The sequence below is a fragment of the Mchenga conophoros genome, linkage group LG3 (genome assembly GCF_057382185.1).
Source record: "Mchenga conophoros isolate Kocher_MC1m ecotype Shallow Benthic linkage group LG3, M_conophoros_male_GT1.1, whole genome shotgun sequence".
Taxonomy (NCBI): domain Eukaryota; kingdom Metazoa; phylum Chordata; class Actinopteri; order Cichliformes; family Cichlidae; genus Mchenga; species Mchenga conophoros.
Window position 1 is genome coordinate 46129305 of NC_140528.1, and position 15666 is coordinate 46144970.

Consider the following 15666-nt stretch of genomic DNA (forward strand, 5'->3'; position numbering starts at 1 on the left):
GTCTGTGGTTATGTGAGCATAAACTGAGGTCCTAGTATGGTAACATAAAAACACTAATGTTATTAGTGTTTTTATTTTTATTTTTTTAAAAACCTGTTTAAGCCTTGATTATACTTTGAATCTACAAGTCCACTAGTGTCTGCTTGGGCCCAAGAAGGACACAAGCAGGACTGCCAATTTTCTGTGACCATGCAGACTTCATATTACAATGTGTCAGCTGCCCATGTGCCCCAGGAGGCATACTTGAGGCAAACCTGCCCTTAAGTCAAGTCAAGTTGGCTTTATTGTCACTTCAACTATATACAGTTAGTACACAGTGAAGCGAAACAACGTTCCTCCAGGACCAAGGTGCTACATGCAACATAAATTTACAACATAAATTGACAAGAAGGGCTACTGCGTCTCTAACTGTCCATGTCCTGTACAGTATAATCAAGGCCTCATGTTTATATTATAAAAACTACTTGGTTAGGTTAAGGCACTTCAAAAAAACGTAGTAAATTTGTGAATTATTTTAGCTAAAAAGATTATTCTGAGCCACCTGAATACACTATAACAGTTAAATAAGCTACATAAACATTTAAAGTAATCAAAATGTAGCTAACTGGTAAACATCGTAATGCTACATAACAGTGAAGATGATTCCTAACTTTAGTTGGTGAATCTGCTCGATTTCTATCTGTATGTGGTGAATATGTATAAAATATGTCTGTTATTATACGTGATACTTAATTTATGTGGGATAAAGAAGGAGAAATAAAGACAAATTTTTATTAAAGTAGGAAGCTAGGTTAGCAAATCTTTTTTTCTGAGACCAATATTTGTGTGATACTCTAAGCACAGCTCAAGCTTTTTATTTTGCTTATACTCTTTAAATATGAACTTAAACTTTATTCATGATACATATCCTATTTGGTTATCACTGGCTTTGAGGCTTGATTATTTTATAGTTGTATAAGTTTTAGCTTAGCTTTAGTTTTTAAGCTAACACTAAAAAGGTACTAGACTGCACTGTCATTTTTTGATGGTTTTTATATCGCAAGGCTTCTCACATACGAATGCTAATAATACTTTGCCTCCACAATTTCTTAATTTATCAATTCTGAGCTAGTCTAAAACTCAAACTAGATGAATAACCTTTCATTTATAAAGCGTATTGACGTTATAGTTGGATAGCTTTCTCTTCTTTTAATTAATGGCATGTCCTGCAGTGCTCTAACTAGTCGTATTGTTTCAGTAGGGTAAAAGTCGCTCTGTTGTGCTGTCAAGATTGATAAAAGGAGATGAATTACTCCCCATCGGTCATTTTTCTTCCCTCTTTGTGTCTATTGGGCTTTTCTCACTTTGCTTTCCCACTTTTCTCACGTCTTATTTTGGAGCTGTGACCTCCCAGAGTACGACTCCACAAAAGGATTGCCCCATAATTGGATTAGTATGCAAAAATCTAGTCCATCCCTACAGACACATTAAATTACATTCAAATTAGCCTCAAAAAACAGTTTTCTTCAAAAACATTTGACGTTGGGTCCATATTTGACGTTAACCCACTTTTTCAAGAACCAATTCTTCCTTTGGTCTTTGTCAGTGGTCTCTATTGGTGCACTGGGTATATAATAACCTAGATACTTGTAGCCTATTTTTATAGTTTCCCCTGAAATAATTGACATTGTTTTGAGGATGCCAGAAGTACCTTGATCTGAGTCGTTAATGACAAAATAATAATAGCTAAAATAAAATGGCTATTACTCCTTATAAGGACTCATTCAATGTCCGTTGACTTAATAGGACTCACTCTGGTTCAGAAAAGTCAAGGTATGCTTCTTGTGTTTAAAATTATAAATATTGGATTTCATAAAAAAGTATGATTTGTTTTCACACACATGGGAGAGGCTGTAAAAGTTCTGGTGCCATTTCTGATTGTGTTTTTAGGATCTCCGCCCAGTGTGAGTACTTTCACCTGTAATAAGATGCTAATGTAGGTTTTGTTTGACATGAGCTGCTGTGTTTATCCCATATCTCCTCCTCAAAGCAGCTGGAGAGCATTAACACATGTGTGTATGTGTGCATGTTGTTGTGGTAAGAATCCTTTTTGACAGAGAGGTTTGAATTTATAACTGGGGACCAGATTTTGATCCATATTTCTACGAGTTACCGTCTTTCATATTTGAATTTATTTCTTATTTATCCGTATCACTGTCACCTACTCCATAGGCCTGTTGTTAGGTGGTGGAAGTAACAAAAAGGGCGCTGGATTGGGGGGGAAAAGGGACAAATATATCAAAATATCAAACTTTTATTATCCCTTCTTCTCCATGAAGCAAGAGTCAAAACGCATAGCTCACAAGCTACAAAGTAAAGGGTTTCTGATACTGGAGCTCTCCTGTACCTGGCCTCCAAAATGTTCAAAGTAGCAGCTAAGAAGACAAAAGAGCAGCCAGGACACATCCAGACAGGCCAATTCACAGCAGGCCCTGCGCTGGCTGTAACACTATCAGGCAATAAAGGATAAATGCACTCCAACAGACTGCTTCAAAGTAACACAGAATGCTCTGGAAAAACAACAAATATAAAGAAAATGATCCAGATCTACTTGTGCTGACAGAAACAGGAAGATGCATGCAACTGTAGAAACAATAAAATGACTGAAAACAAAATAATCAACCACAAACAGACGAAAACTAACTTCACAGAAAACAGACACGCAACAAATGCAAACTGATGTAAACCAAGGCCTTACTTCAAAATGAGACAAAAAACACAAAAGATGAAAGCAACAAAGAAGAGACACAAAACATAATTAGCTAAATGAATTAAATAAAACGTAAGTAGACACAGAAACACTTATGTAACTTTTTCATGTATTAAAATCATTTTCTTTTCTTTTTTAACTGTGAAGGGCTTAGCATGAAGTTTTCCGTGAAAATCCAAACAATGTGATGTTCATCGCACACTATCACAGATTCTTCATCCTGACAGCAGTCAAACTAGACTGTACTGTACACAAATGCAAACACAAAGGACTACATATTGCCACCCCAATGTACTTTATGTACATACAAAGATGTTTCTATTTGTGTATTTACTCTATATAGCAATCATTCGTAAATAGTAAGAGTTACTTGTAGAATTGTTATAGCTTCTAGTTGACTTTTTCTTACTAACCCTTGTGCTGTCATAATGTGTAAATTTGTCTAGTATAAGATTAACAAAGTCTATGACAGTCGACAGTTAGCAACACTAACTAACGCTAGCTTAGAAATTTGTTGTGGGCCTGATCTCCGACAACATCGAGACGGCCTACCTGGAGGAGATTAGGAACCTGGAGACCTGGTGCCAGGAGAATAACCTCCTCCTAAACATCAGCAAGACTAAGGAGCTGATCGTGGACTTCACTACAAAGCAGGCGAGGAATTACAAACCCCTCAACATCAGTGGCACGCCAGTGGAGAGAGTGGACAGTTTCCGATACCTGGGTGTCCACATCACTCAGGACCTGTCATGGTCCTGTCACATCAACACCCTGGTTAAGAAAGCCCGTCAGCGTCTCTTCTTCCTCAGAAGACTTAGAGACTTCCATCTGCCACTGAAGGTGCTCAAGAACTTCTACTCCTGCACCATCGAGAGCGTCCTGACGGCAAACATCTGCACCTGGTTTGGGAACAGCACCAAGCAGGACAGACGAGATCTGCAAAGGGTGGTGCGCTCAGCCGAACGCATCATTCAATCAGAGCTCCCTGACCTGCTGTCCATCTACACCAAGCGGTGCAAGTCCAAAGCTAGGAAGATTATGATGGACCTCTCCCATCCCAACAATGGACTCTTCTCACTGTTGAGGTCTGGGAAGCGCTTCCGCTCCCTTAAGGCCAAAACAGAGAGAATGAGGAGGAGCTTCTTCCCCCAGGCTATTCGGGGCCTGAACCAGGTGTAGGACTGGACTCTCCCAAACACGTCACTATAAGACTGGACTCTCACACACGTCACCACACGCACCACCACACATTTCCTATAATCCTATAATTCCTATAATTTATAATCCTTATCTTTATAATCTCTTCTGCTATTTGCACATTCTTTACTGTAAATTCCTAAGTTAATTTGTAAATTTTTGTAGTAAATTGTAAATATTGTAAAACTTTTCTTCTGTCATTTAATGGTCGGGCATTGTACAGCTACAAGCATTTCACCCCCATGTCATACTGTGTATGGTTGTGTGTGTGTGACAAATAAAATTTGAATTTGAATTTGAATTTGAATTTAGTCCACTAACGTTACCAAACAACTAGCTTCAAGCACAATACAGACTTAAACTTCTAAGGCCTGTTTTAGACTTCTGCTGAGAATCCTTGTGGAGCTTGAGGGGTAATTTAGGTAAGCTACAGTGGGGCAAAAAAGTATTTAGTCAGCCACTGATTGTGCAAGTTCCCCCACCTAAAATGATGACAGAGGTCAGTAATTTGCACCAGAGGTACACTTCAACTGTGAGAGACAGAATGTGAAAAAGAAATCCATGAATCCACATGGTAGGATTTGTAAAGAATTTATTCGTAAATCAGGGTGGAAAATAAGTATTTGGTCAATAACAAAAATACAACTCAATACTTTGTAACATAACCTTTGTTGGCAATAACAGAGGTCAAACGTTTACTATAGGTCTTTACCAGGTTTGCACACACAGTAGCTGGTATTTTGGCCCATTCCTCCATGCAGATCTTCTCGAGAGCAGTGATGTTTTGGGGCTGTCGCCGAGCAACACGGACTTTCAACTCCCGCCACAGATTTTCTATGGGGTTGAGGTCTGGAGACTGGCTAGGCCACTCCAGGACTTTCAAATGCTTCTTACGGAGCCACTCCTTTGTTGCCCGGGCGGTGTGTTTTGGATCATTGTCATGTTGGAAGACCCAGCCTCGTTTCATCTTCAAAGTTCTCACTGATGGAAGGAGGTTTTGGCTCAAAATCTCACGATACATGGCCCCATTCATTCTGTCCTTAACACGGATCAGTCGTCCTGTCCCCTTGGCAGAAAAACAGCCCCATAGCATGATGTTTCCACCCCCATGCTTCACAGTAGGTATGGTGTTCTTGGGATGCAACTCAGTATTCTTCCTCCAAACACGACGAGTTGAGTTTATACCAAAAAGTTCTACTTTGGTTTCATCTGACCACATGACATTCTCCCAATCCTCTGCTGTATCATCCATGTGCTCTCTGGCAAACTTCAGACGGGCCTGGACATGCACTGGCTTCAGCAGCGGAACACGTCTGGCACTGCGGGATTTGATTCCCTGCCGTTGTAGTGTGTTACTGATGGTGACCTTTGTTACTTTGGTCCCAGCTCTCTGCAGGTCATTCACCAGGTCCCCCCGTGTGGTTCTGGGATCTTTGCTCACCGTTCTCATGATCATTTTGACCCCACGGGATGAGATCTTGCATGGAGCCCCAGATCGAGGGAGATTATCAGTGGTCTTGTATGTCTTCCATTTTCTGATGATTGCTCCCACAGTTGATTTTTTCACACCAAGCTGCTTGCCTATTGTAGATTCACTCTTCCCAGTCTGGTGCAGGTCTACAATACTTTTCCTGGTGTCCTTCGAAAGCTCTTTGGTCTTGGCCATGGCGGAGTTTGGAGTCTGACTGTTTGAGGCTGTGGACAGGTGTCTTTTATACAGATGATGAGTTCAAACAGGTGCCATTCATACAGGTAATGAGTGGGGGACAGAAAAGCTTCTTACAGAAGACGTTACAGGTCTGTGAGAGCCAGAGATTTTCCTTGTTTGAGGTGACCAAATACCTATTTTCCACCCTGATTTACGAATAAATTCTTTACAAATCCTACCATGTGAATTCATGGATTTTTTTTTCACATTCTGTCTCTCACAGTTGAAGTGTACCTCTGGTGCAAATTACTGACCTCTGTCATCATTTTAAGTGGGGGAACTTGCACAATCGGTGGCTGACTAAATACTTTTTTGCCCCACTGTACATAAGTTAGAGATGGGGATTGTTCCTCTTCTGGGTCCCTGTCTTTGTTGTGGTCAGTTTTCTTTGGGGATAAACACATTTGTCTCTCAAGTTTTTCCAATTCTTTGTACATCCTCTTACATCCATAGTTTCGTCAATCGCTGAATTTGCTGACTTTTCTGAGTCCTTTTGGGGCTGTTATGGTTCAACTGTAGGGAAAAAGTAACGATCAATGCACATGAGGAATACTGAACAATCACAGTAGTTGCAGGCTGCGTAGACCTGATGTGAAGTTATATTTCTAGGGAGGTACGCTGCAGGTTATAGCACAGCTTTAACCTACATAAGTTTCAGAGGGGTTTGCGGTTATGATATAGCTTCAGATTTGTCGCTGAAGCATAGATCCCCAGTAAGCTGTGTTTCTTCTGCTAAGGTTAGCTAACACTAGTGACCCTGCTAACACAAAAAAGCTATTTACCAGCGCCTGTACAAATGTTATTACTGACGCAATCAGGTCTGATTAGAAATGCTAGCTTAGCCTGTCAAATCACTTCTGCAGCTAACCCGTGTACAGTGATAATATCATGTTCAACACGTGATTCATTGATTTCATGTAATTGCACAAATTAATAATGTTACCGCTAACATATGCCGTTAGCTAGCATGTATCTGACATTGGCAACTTAATAACAGTTAACTTTTTATTCCAATATTCAGTACACATGCTAGTCTCTGATGTGTTGTACAACACATGTTGTACAGCATATATGTCATCACTGTTTAGCTCATCTTCACTGTCATGGCTGAAGACGTCGTTAATAACAATGGTTTAGAAAGGTCACGTAGAGTTTTCTGAAAGAGAGAAAAAGATGCAAATATTTGCAAAGAAGTGCTAAACAACTATCACACTCACAACGACCAAAAAGAGGCAGGGACAATGACCAGTATCAGAGATGCAAACTAACTCATAACAACCACAAACAGACACAAAATAACGACAGAAAGAAGAAGATCAAAGTGAAACTAAAGATTAAAAAATCCATCGAGTTAAAAAAATGAGAACAAAATAACAACTTAACCCAGACATAATGCCTTCATGCACAAAGTCCTCACAAGGTCTGAAATAGTTCCTGGTCCCCACATGAACAGATTCATAGGTACACCCACACACCCGCTGAGCAGCCTGTCACTCAACTCCATTCACCTTTTAGCAGCGTCTCAGCAGGGATCACATCAACACTCATTCAGCAGGCACATCTCATCCCTCCTCAATCTTTCAGCACCAGTTAGGCTGTCTCAGCAGGGGGATGGCGGCTCAGTGTGTCCGTGTGTGTGTGTTTCTATAATCGACCCTTAATCCCCTCCCAATCCCCTTCTTCTCTGAAGGAAGAAAGGCAGGAGAAGAATGAATAACAGAAATGAGAGGTGGATGAAAACAGCTTCTGTCCTCCTGACTACAACTGCTGCTCTCAGCATTGGTAATTAAATCTGTTTTCACACATGCAAAGCAGCCACAGTGTTCGATTCAGTTACATCGGACATGGCGTAGACTTTAACCTTAAACTCGTGTGAGGACAGTGCAGGTAAAACAGCTTTTGTCAGACACTTTTTAGGGAATGGTTCTGCACTTTTAACAGGCAGATCTACAGTGTTGTGCAGGGCGTCGCCAAATTAAAGCCATTGTTATCTCTTAGAAACAGTTATTAATGCTTTTGTCACATCTTTATGAGTTGGACAAATTCCGCCTCGATTGTAAAGGCTTTAAAAACCTCAGCTGCTAGAGAAAAGCTAATTTTCTCAACTGTGAAATGCAAACCTCATTTGATTTGAAGCCATTCATGGATCAGTGACACAAAATGAACTCCATAGTTTGACTCACTGAGGTCCTTTCGTCTAATAACCAAAGGTGACCCAGCTTTAAAGGCTGCTGCTCTGGAGCGCCATGTAACTATTTTTTTCCCCTCCAGTGACTTCCTGTGGCTGTGAGCAAAAACAAAAGTTAGTATATGACTCTGCCTGAACTATATAGAGACTAATCAGGCTTAGGTGTGTAATCACTCCCAGAAAATCTACGTTGAGCCAAAAGAAAGTCCTGAAATTGTTCCAGAACTTTTATACAGTGTGTTGAGTACACCGTCATTGTTTCCTCACTGCTCATCTAATGAATCCTCTATTTTAATTATGTTTCAGTTTGCAGACGTTTATATTTATTGGTTGTATTTTTTTATATTTTATATTTTCTTTGCACCAATTAGAAATCTGGCACCTATCTATACAGCATGTTAGCTTAATGCAGCTGGGGGTGATAACTTTTACGATGCCTCTCAGCAAGTTTAATTGGTGTAGGTGTCCAGAGTTGTAGCTGTATGGCCATGCAAAGAGTGGGGGGATTGTGGGAATTCAACTCATGCCAAGTCTTTTTTTTTTTTTTTTGTTTATTTGTTTGTTTGTTTGTTTGTTTTTTTTTTGGGGGGGGGGGGGGGTTGCCAGTGTCTCACAGGAGGATTTTTTAAAGTATAATGAATTTGGGTCATAATTAGTTATTTTAAAAATGCTAAATATGTCAGTTATGGCTCAAAATATATTAGCAAGATATGCTAATATATGGATGCATCTAAGCTGAAACCCCAAATCTGTTACCAGGCAGAAGAACAGCTGAAATATCAGCAGGGGGAAAAGGGAAGAATAGAATCATCCATCCATAGAATAGAATAATAGAAATAAAAAGAAGAAGAGAGAAAGGAGTACCTGGTACCAGGCTACGGTAAATGCCTACAAAAACAATGCCATGGACCATCAAGTCTGATGAAAAGCCACAGCAGGTATAAATGACGTCACAGGACTATTGGCTGTGATGCTATAATGACACACGCACATTAGGTGGTCCTCAATTGTTATGGAAAATGACTAAAACCGAGTTGAGCTAAATTACCAGTTCAGCTGGTAAAGGGCTAGTCCACAGGTCCAGTTCAGTGAGTCCAATTAGTGAAGTTGAACTAGCTGCTACAACCACCTAGTCGCCATTCACCTGTCAGTCAATCAAAAGGCCACACCCCTAACAGTTGTTATGATGGGTTAAGTTAGCAACAGAGATCAAAACTGTTTCTGCAGGAGTCTGTCAACATGTTCATTTAAAGTTCAACACTTTAACGCAGGAGTCTGTGGGAGTCCCAGCCTCCAGTGGTCGTTAGAGGAACTGCAGTTTATGTCCTTTTTTTGGCATTTCCAGCTCCAGAGGTGATGATGTGTTTAAAGGCCCCACAGGGATTTTTGGTGGAAGCTCGGAAGTAAACAAGGAGTTTAAAGTGACACCAAGAATAATGACTTTATTTACTAATCAGTTTTCTGAGTTTAACAAACAGGAGCTGAGCCTGCAGCTCACACACACACACAAACACACACAGCTCTGCAGACACACTGCCAGCTCACTCTGCCTCCCTGTGTGTGTGTGTGTGTGTGTGTGTGTGTGTGTGTGTGTGTGTGTGTGTGTGTGTGTGTGTGTTAGGCCATTTGGTGACTTTGGAAAAGCTGCGACCTCAGCACAGTTCCCAGGAAGGTGGTTGTGATGAATATGTGAGAGCCACATTTTGCTGTGCTAGGAAGTTGTGACCTCTCTGCATTTTGGCTGGTGTGGAGGTGGTGAACGCGGTGGAGGACGACGCTCTGTGGTTTGAGCTCTGTTCTGTTTTTGTTTTTCTGCCGTGGCCTCATACCTGACTCACAAACCTATTGCAGATCCCTGAGAGCTCCCCCCTCTCTGGCCCCCTCTCCCAGTCCCACACCCGCTTTTCTCTTGCAGCCTCTCTTTGCGGTCATGACGTCACGCCCCCTCCCATCCACAGTGAGGAGGAAAACTCGTGGCTGTGCGCAGAGGAGGCCACAGAGAAGCAGATCAGTGATCACAGACCGGTTTACTTCAGCTTCACCATGCTGGACACGCTCACCTTCCTCCTGGAGAAGCTCTTCCTCCTCGCGCACATCAAGCTCTCCAGCCTGCTGCCTCCTCTGGGCGTAGAGTGCGCAGAACCGCCGCCCACCAGCAAGCGCTGTGACCGGGAAGACTCACCGCCGCTGCCCGCCTCAGCCTCTCACCGGTTCCAGCGGGGAGACCTGCTGGAGGTTCCCCGGACTCTCTTCACTCACTTTGGCATCTACCTGGGCGACGACCGGGTGGCGCATCTCATCCCGGACATCCTCCCGGCGCTGACCGCCGACATCCGCCAGATCGAGGAGATGGTGACCAACACACGGCTGCTGGTAGGAGTCATCGCGAAGCGCGCCAGCGTGCGCGTGGACTCTGTGGAGGACTTCGCGTACGGCGCCGGGATCCTGCTGAACGCCATGGACCGCTCGGTGCGCAAGAGCCCTCTGGCCGGGGAGGAGGTGGCGCTGCGGGCGGAGCGGCTGGTGGGCACCGTCGCCTACAGCCTGCTATGGAACAACTGCGAGCACTTCGTCACCTACTGCCGCTACGGCACCGCGCAGAGCCTGCAGACGGACAAGGTGAGCCCGAGCCCAAGACCGACCCGGCGTGTTTGCTGGGTGTTTTATGTCTAATATCTCTCCTGATGGTAAACACATCGCAGTGAACAGGATCGATGAAGGAGAACCTGCTCTGTTTATGTGTCGTTGTATTTCCATTATAAAAAAAGTTCTGTAAACAAACTTTAAGTTATATTTGCCACAAGGTTTATTGCCCTCTTTGCCAGATCGATCTTGAAAAACACATTTTTGGTGTCACTGACACTCAGAGTGACTCCGTATCATTTATGACAGATGTGTGACACATTTTAACAAATTATAGGCCAACAAGTCATTTATGACAGTTTAAGTGTAATTTTTGGCGCAACATCAGAGCGACAGTGACAGGGCTGCACTGATGCTTCACAGTGATACACTTTATTCACGGTAAGCAGAAACAGTTTGTTCTGCTGTAAATCTTTATTTATTCTCAACCTTTTGAATGTGGAGTCGAGGTGCATCCAAGCGTGTTTAAAAGGCTGTAAACAAAGCCCTGTTTTCCTTTTCTTTTACAGCAGTCATTCGATTTTGAATGTGTAGATGGTTTGTGAACTTGAGGCTGGATTTTTAAATGTGGGGCCACAAAAAATCTGAATCTGAACTCTTTATCTGTTACCTAGTTTGGTGCAGATGGCTGTGGGTGCTGGCAGAAAACGTGACACTGACTCAGACCTCAGGTGACATTCACAGCTCAAACTCTGGTGTCATTACACATTTTTAACGAGGAAATAGAACAAGATTCATGCCCTCATCCTTTTCGGTTTTTACATCTTTTCAAAGCCATCCACTTTGCCAGATCGGACCCTTTGCCGGGCTGATTCTAGACCACGAACCGCATGTTTGACATCTGTTTAGACTGATGAAGTAATATTACAACAGTTTTCACAGTGAAACACACTAAAAGTAAATAGTCACCTACATGACATTATTATTATTGATTGAATGCAATGACGTTACTTTAACATAGTAGCTTTTATCACTTAAGTGGCCTAAAAATAAAAAGAATCACAGCAAACAGGATCACAGCATCGTTTGCAGCTTAGGTTCACAAACAGTCAGTAGTTAGTTATTATTATTGCTGTAGAACCAGCTCACTGTGTTCTGCCATGCTCTAGTCTGGCTGCAACTTATTTCCTGTCCACAGATCTTTAAAAGTCCTACAGAGAGTAGAAGAGAGGAGTGGAAAGAAGCCATAATAGCAATAATCACGGCTAAAAACACATCCAAAATGAATGTGTGTGTGTGGGGGGGGGGTCTCTTTGTGCAGCTAACTCTGTTCACCGCAGTGATTTATTCAAGAGCTTTAAGTCTTCATTTTCAGACATTAAAAACAACATTTACAGCTCTCTGCCTTTGTTTCCAAGTGAATGTGAAGCTGCTTCTGAGCAGAAAAGGAAAATCTGGGTCACTCCTTGGAAAAGTCCTGAGAACAAGAGCTGCATTCAGACCAGAGTCGCCTGCCAGAAACCAAAAGGCAGCAGCAGAATCTGGGCTGGTACGCTCTGATGATGATAATGATGATGATGCAGCAGAGGCTCCTGCACATCAGAAAGCTGACCTCTCTGTGGTTAATTCAGATTGTGGTTAGGCATCACAGAAGCAACTCTGTTTGAGGCTGTTTGAGTTCAGATGGGTGCAGTCCTTTTGGGTTTGTCCAAATATCTGAAAAACTAGAGACACTCCAGTCAGCCTCAGCTTTACTTTATGCCCCGTGCTAATACAAAATGCTAATGAGAAAACAGATTATTAGCATGTTACACCATTTTCACCAGTTCCTCTGAACATCTAAGTTCAAAGTAAAAAGTTCGAAGTGAAATGTTCATTACATTTGACATAAAAGCACCAAAAAGTAAAAACAAACAAAAAAACTGACAGGTAATTAATATATTGAGTATTTAACACTCAGGAATATCATTTATTATTATTTGAGCACCAAAGCTATTTTTAGCTAACAGTTTACTTGCTAGCTAGGATAACTCAGCAAACATTGTATTTTTCTGTTGTTTTTCTTTGTTCGTGTTTAAGCAGTGCCTCAGTCACACATAGAGACCGGTCAGCGACCGCCCGGGAACCTCCAGTCTATTCAGTTTGATTCATTTTATTCATTTCATTTTATTTTATTTTCATTTATTCATTTTATCTATATAGTCTCCTAAAGGGGCTTTATATTCTAAGGTAAAGACCCCACAATGAAACGGTCCCTAGGTTGCTGAAGGGCGCTGCACCAACAACTTCCTTGTGATTGCATTGGTCATTAGAGGAAGGTTGCCAATAGTTTGCGTTAAATACAGATTTTACACTCTAAGCTTTAGTGAATCTTTAAAAAAGTGTGACTCAAAAAACTGAACACAGTAAAAGTTGTGGCTTACTGCAAAAACCCACACACATGTAAAAAAGAAAAAAAAGAAGGCAGCTCTTACTTTGAAGGTCAATGATTCCTGATTTACAGTTTGCGTTATCAGTGTCACTACTGCTTGGCGAGTCATAACAACTCAGCATCTTTCACACAAACTGCAGGTGACCGCAGCTATCAGTTAGCGACCAAGTCAATCGCGAGGATGTTTTTAGTGCACCACCAAATACATCTTTACGACCACTTTCACGCCACCAACCCCGTTAAAGTATATACACAGTTTTGGGACACAGCTACAGTTTCCCTAGCGACCAGTGGTTGGCAAGCAGTCTGTAGGCCTGTGGAACTGGGGCTTAATGCACTTGACCTACACGTAAAAAAAACAAAAGGCAAACCAGTTAACGTCACAGGGGGCGCTGTCTTGCACAATGTGCAGAAGAGAGACCTCTAGTGGTAGAAAGCTGTACATGCTCCTCAGCTAAAAAAAACAAACAAAGGAAAAATACATTTAAAAGTTTATTTTCTTGTACATTAAAAATATATATGTATATATCCATTTCTGAACACACATACAAAATGAAAATTCTTGCTGTATATAAAATATTATCCTATCTTATAATGAAACTGAAGCTAAACGCAGCAGGAATAAAGAACAGACTGTGGTTTCTCTCTTGCAGCAGAGAAACTTTCCCCTGATCAAGTTTCACTTCCTGCAATCTCTAACCTAAACATCAGACCTGTCTGCAGCCTCAGAGTCTGCCTCTGCAGGTTCATTTCAAGGGAGGCTGGGGGCCAACAGAAGCTCTTAAAAGGACCTCTGAGGGCCCCTCACAAAAATAAACATCAGGTCAATTATGGTCGTTATTCTGCTACAAGAGGTCGGCTTAGAGAAAGTCTTAAGACTGGTGCTTTGCTTCATTTGTATCAACCACAAAAAGCTCTTTGATTTGAGCTTTTTGGGTAGTCTTTGGGGGGAGGGAATAGAGTGAACTTATCCTGTGTCTAATAGTTTTATCTGTGTATTGAGCGAATCACTGGGTGTAAATTGAAAAAAAAAAAGGCCTATAGACCAACCAACCTACCTGCTTTACACCTTGGAAAACTGCTGAGTGTTTTGGGGAGTTGCCCTGGTTTTAAAAACTGTGTCACGTTGATTTGATTAGGGTTTTTTCCTCTCTGTTCACTGAGAAATAAAATTAATCCTGAGTTTATATTTGTCTTGTCACATTTAAAGCTCTTCAGCTGCTCTATTAATATGATCATAATTAATTTTGTGCCCGTTTTCGTCCTCTCTCTCCAGTTTTGCGAGTGGCTGAAGTTGCTGATCCGGGACCAGCGAAACGCCATGCTGACAGCACTGCTAGGGCTCCTTTCCATGGCTTATATGGGAATATCCGTCAGCACCGCCCTGCCAGCCTTCCTCATCCCCTTCACCTTGTGGATGGCGAGCTAAAAGCCGCCTGGAGCTGCACTTACTGTCAGCGTTCAAGCCTTACCGCTGGTTCAGAGCTCACTGAGCCGCCATATTGGAAGACCAACAGTGTGAACGCAGTCTTCTGCAAACATTTTAACTTTTCAAAAAACTTTTTAAAATTGTACTTCACCATCTGGTAGCTTTTTTCTGCTGCACAGAAAGTGATTTGCTTTTTATTTTTTCAGTTTTTTGTTTGTCTTTTTTAAAAAGAGGAAAAACTGGAGATGGGTAGTTAACAGAATTAGCAACAGGCTCAAAATTCACCAAAACTCAAAAATGTTGTGTCTCCAACGCAATTTGGTTGACTAATGATGTCTCAAGGTGAAAGGTTGTGCTGGTAAAGGAACCAAAGATGACTTATTTATTTTTCTATTGAGACCATACATACGGTTCTGAAGGGTTTATTGACTTGAAAAAAAAATTAACTCTTTCCATCTTGACCGTCTTAAAAGTCAGTCGTTTAATTTCCCTCCGTTTGAATGTTCCTTTTAGTACTGTAACCAGGTGAAGCTCGTGTGTAAATGTCTGCAGATAGTCTACATGACCTGATTGTTTCCTAACAGTCACAAGCTTTTGTACAGAATTATTTTTTACCTTTGTAACAATGTGCTGTGTTTTATATGTAAATAAAGGAAATGGAAGCAAACATATCTTGTATTCCTTATCAGCCACATAACCACATCGTCAATTCCACCCTTGTTGGAGTCTCCGAGGTTCTTCTGTCAGTCAAGGATGTGAAAGTTAGAAAAACTACTTTCCTTTTGTTAGAATTTTTAAGTCTTGTAAATGATTTTTACCAATGAAATTCAAAGACCTGACAAAGTGAAGAGATTCAACACTGAAACATTTGGGGCTGCATTTCAGTGCCGTTGGGGATTTTGATGAAATGATGAAAAGTAGCGTCCAACATAAAAATGTATGATCCACCGTGCAATACCATCTGGAAAGCATCTGATTGGCAGCAGCTTCATTTTTCAGCAGAGCAATGATCCCAAACACACACACTGCCGGTGCAGTAAAAGCATACCTGGATACAAAAACACTATCAGTCATGGATCGGCCTCCCCAGAGTCCAGACTTCAACATTACTGAAGCAGTGTGGGATCATTTTGACAGAACAGAACGAAAGGCAGGCAGCATCCAAAGAAGAGTTTTGAATGTCCTTCAGGAAGTCTGGAGAACTATTCCTCAAGACTACTTATAAAAATTACAATAGAACATTCAGGCTGTTTTAAGAATAAAGGTGGTCACACCAAATATCCACTTTCAAGCTTCGTCCCAAGTGTTTTGCTTCATACAACGCTTCTCATGTTTCTCATTATAAACGTAGTCTTCTGTGGATTGGTACACTGTTACCTCC

The 15666-nt window shown here is 41.6% G+C and overlaps 1 protein-coding gene across 1 annotated transcript; it reads left to right on the plus strand.

Moving 5' to 3' along the window:
- The first annotated feature begins 9782 nt into the window (after nt 1-9782).
- LOC146579006 (lecithin retinol acyltransferase-like) lies at nt 9783-14952 on the plus strand. Its single transcript, XM_085260482.1, has 2 exons — nt 9783-10461; nt 14133-14952. Exons 1-2 carry the CDS (start codon nt 9886-9888, stop codon nt 14283-14285), a joined length of 729 nt encoding a protein of 242 aa, XP_085116608.1. The 5' UTR covers nt 9783-9885; the 3' UTR covers nt 14286-14952.
- The last annotated feature ends 714 nt before the right edge of the window (nt 14953-15666 follow it).

Excerpts from the sequence above, each read along its gene's own strand:
- LOC146579006 (XM_085260482.1), top strand. The coding sequence starts at position 9,886 with ATGCTGGACACGCTCACCTTCCTCCTGGAGAAGCTCTTCCTCCTCGCG. Across the intron at positions 10,462-14,132 it reads AGAGCCTGCAGACGGACAAG|TTTTGCGAGTGGCTGAAGTT; the intron begins GTGAGCCCGAGC and ends CTCTCTCTCCAG.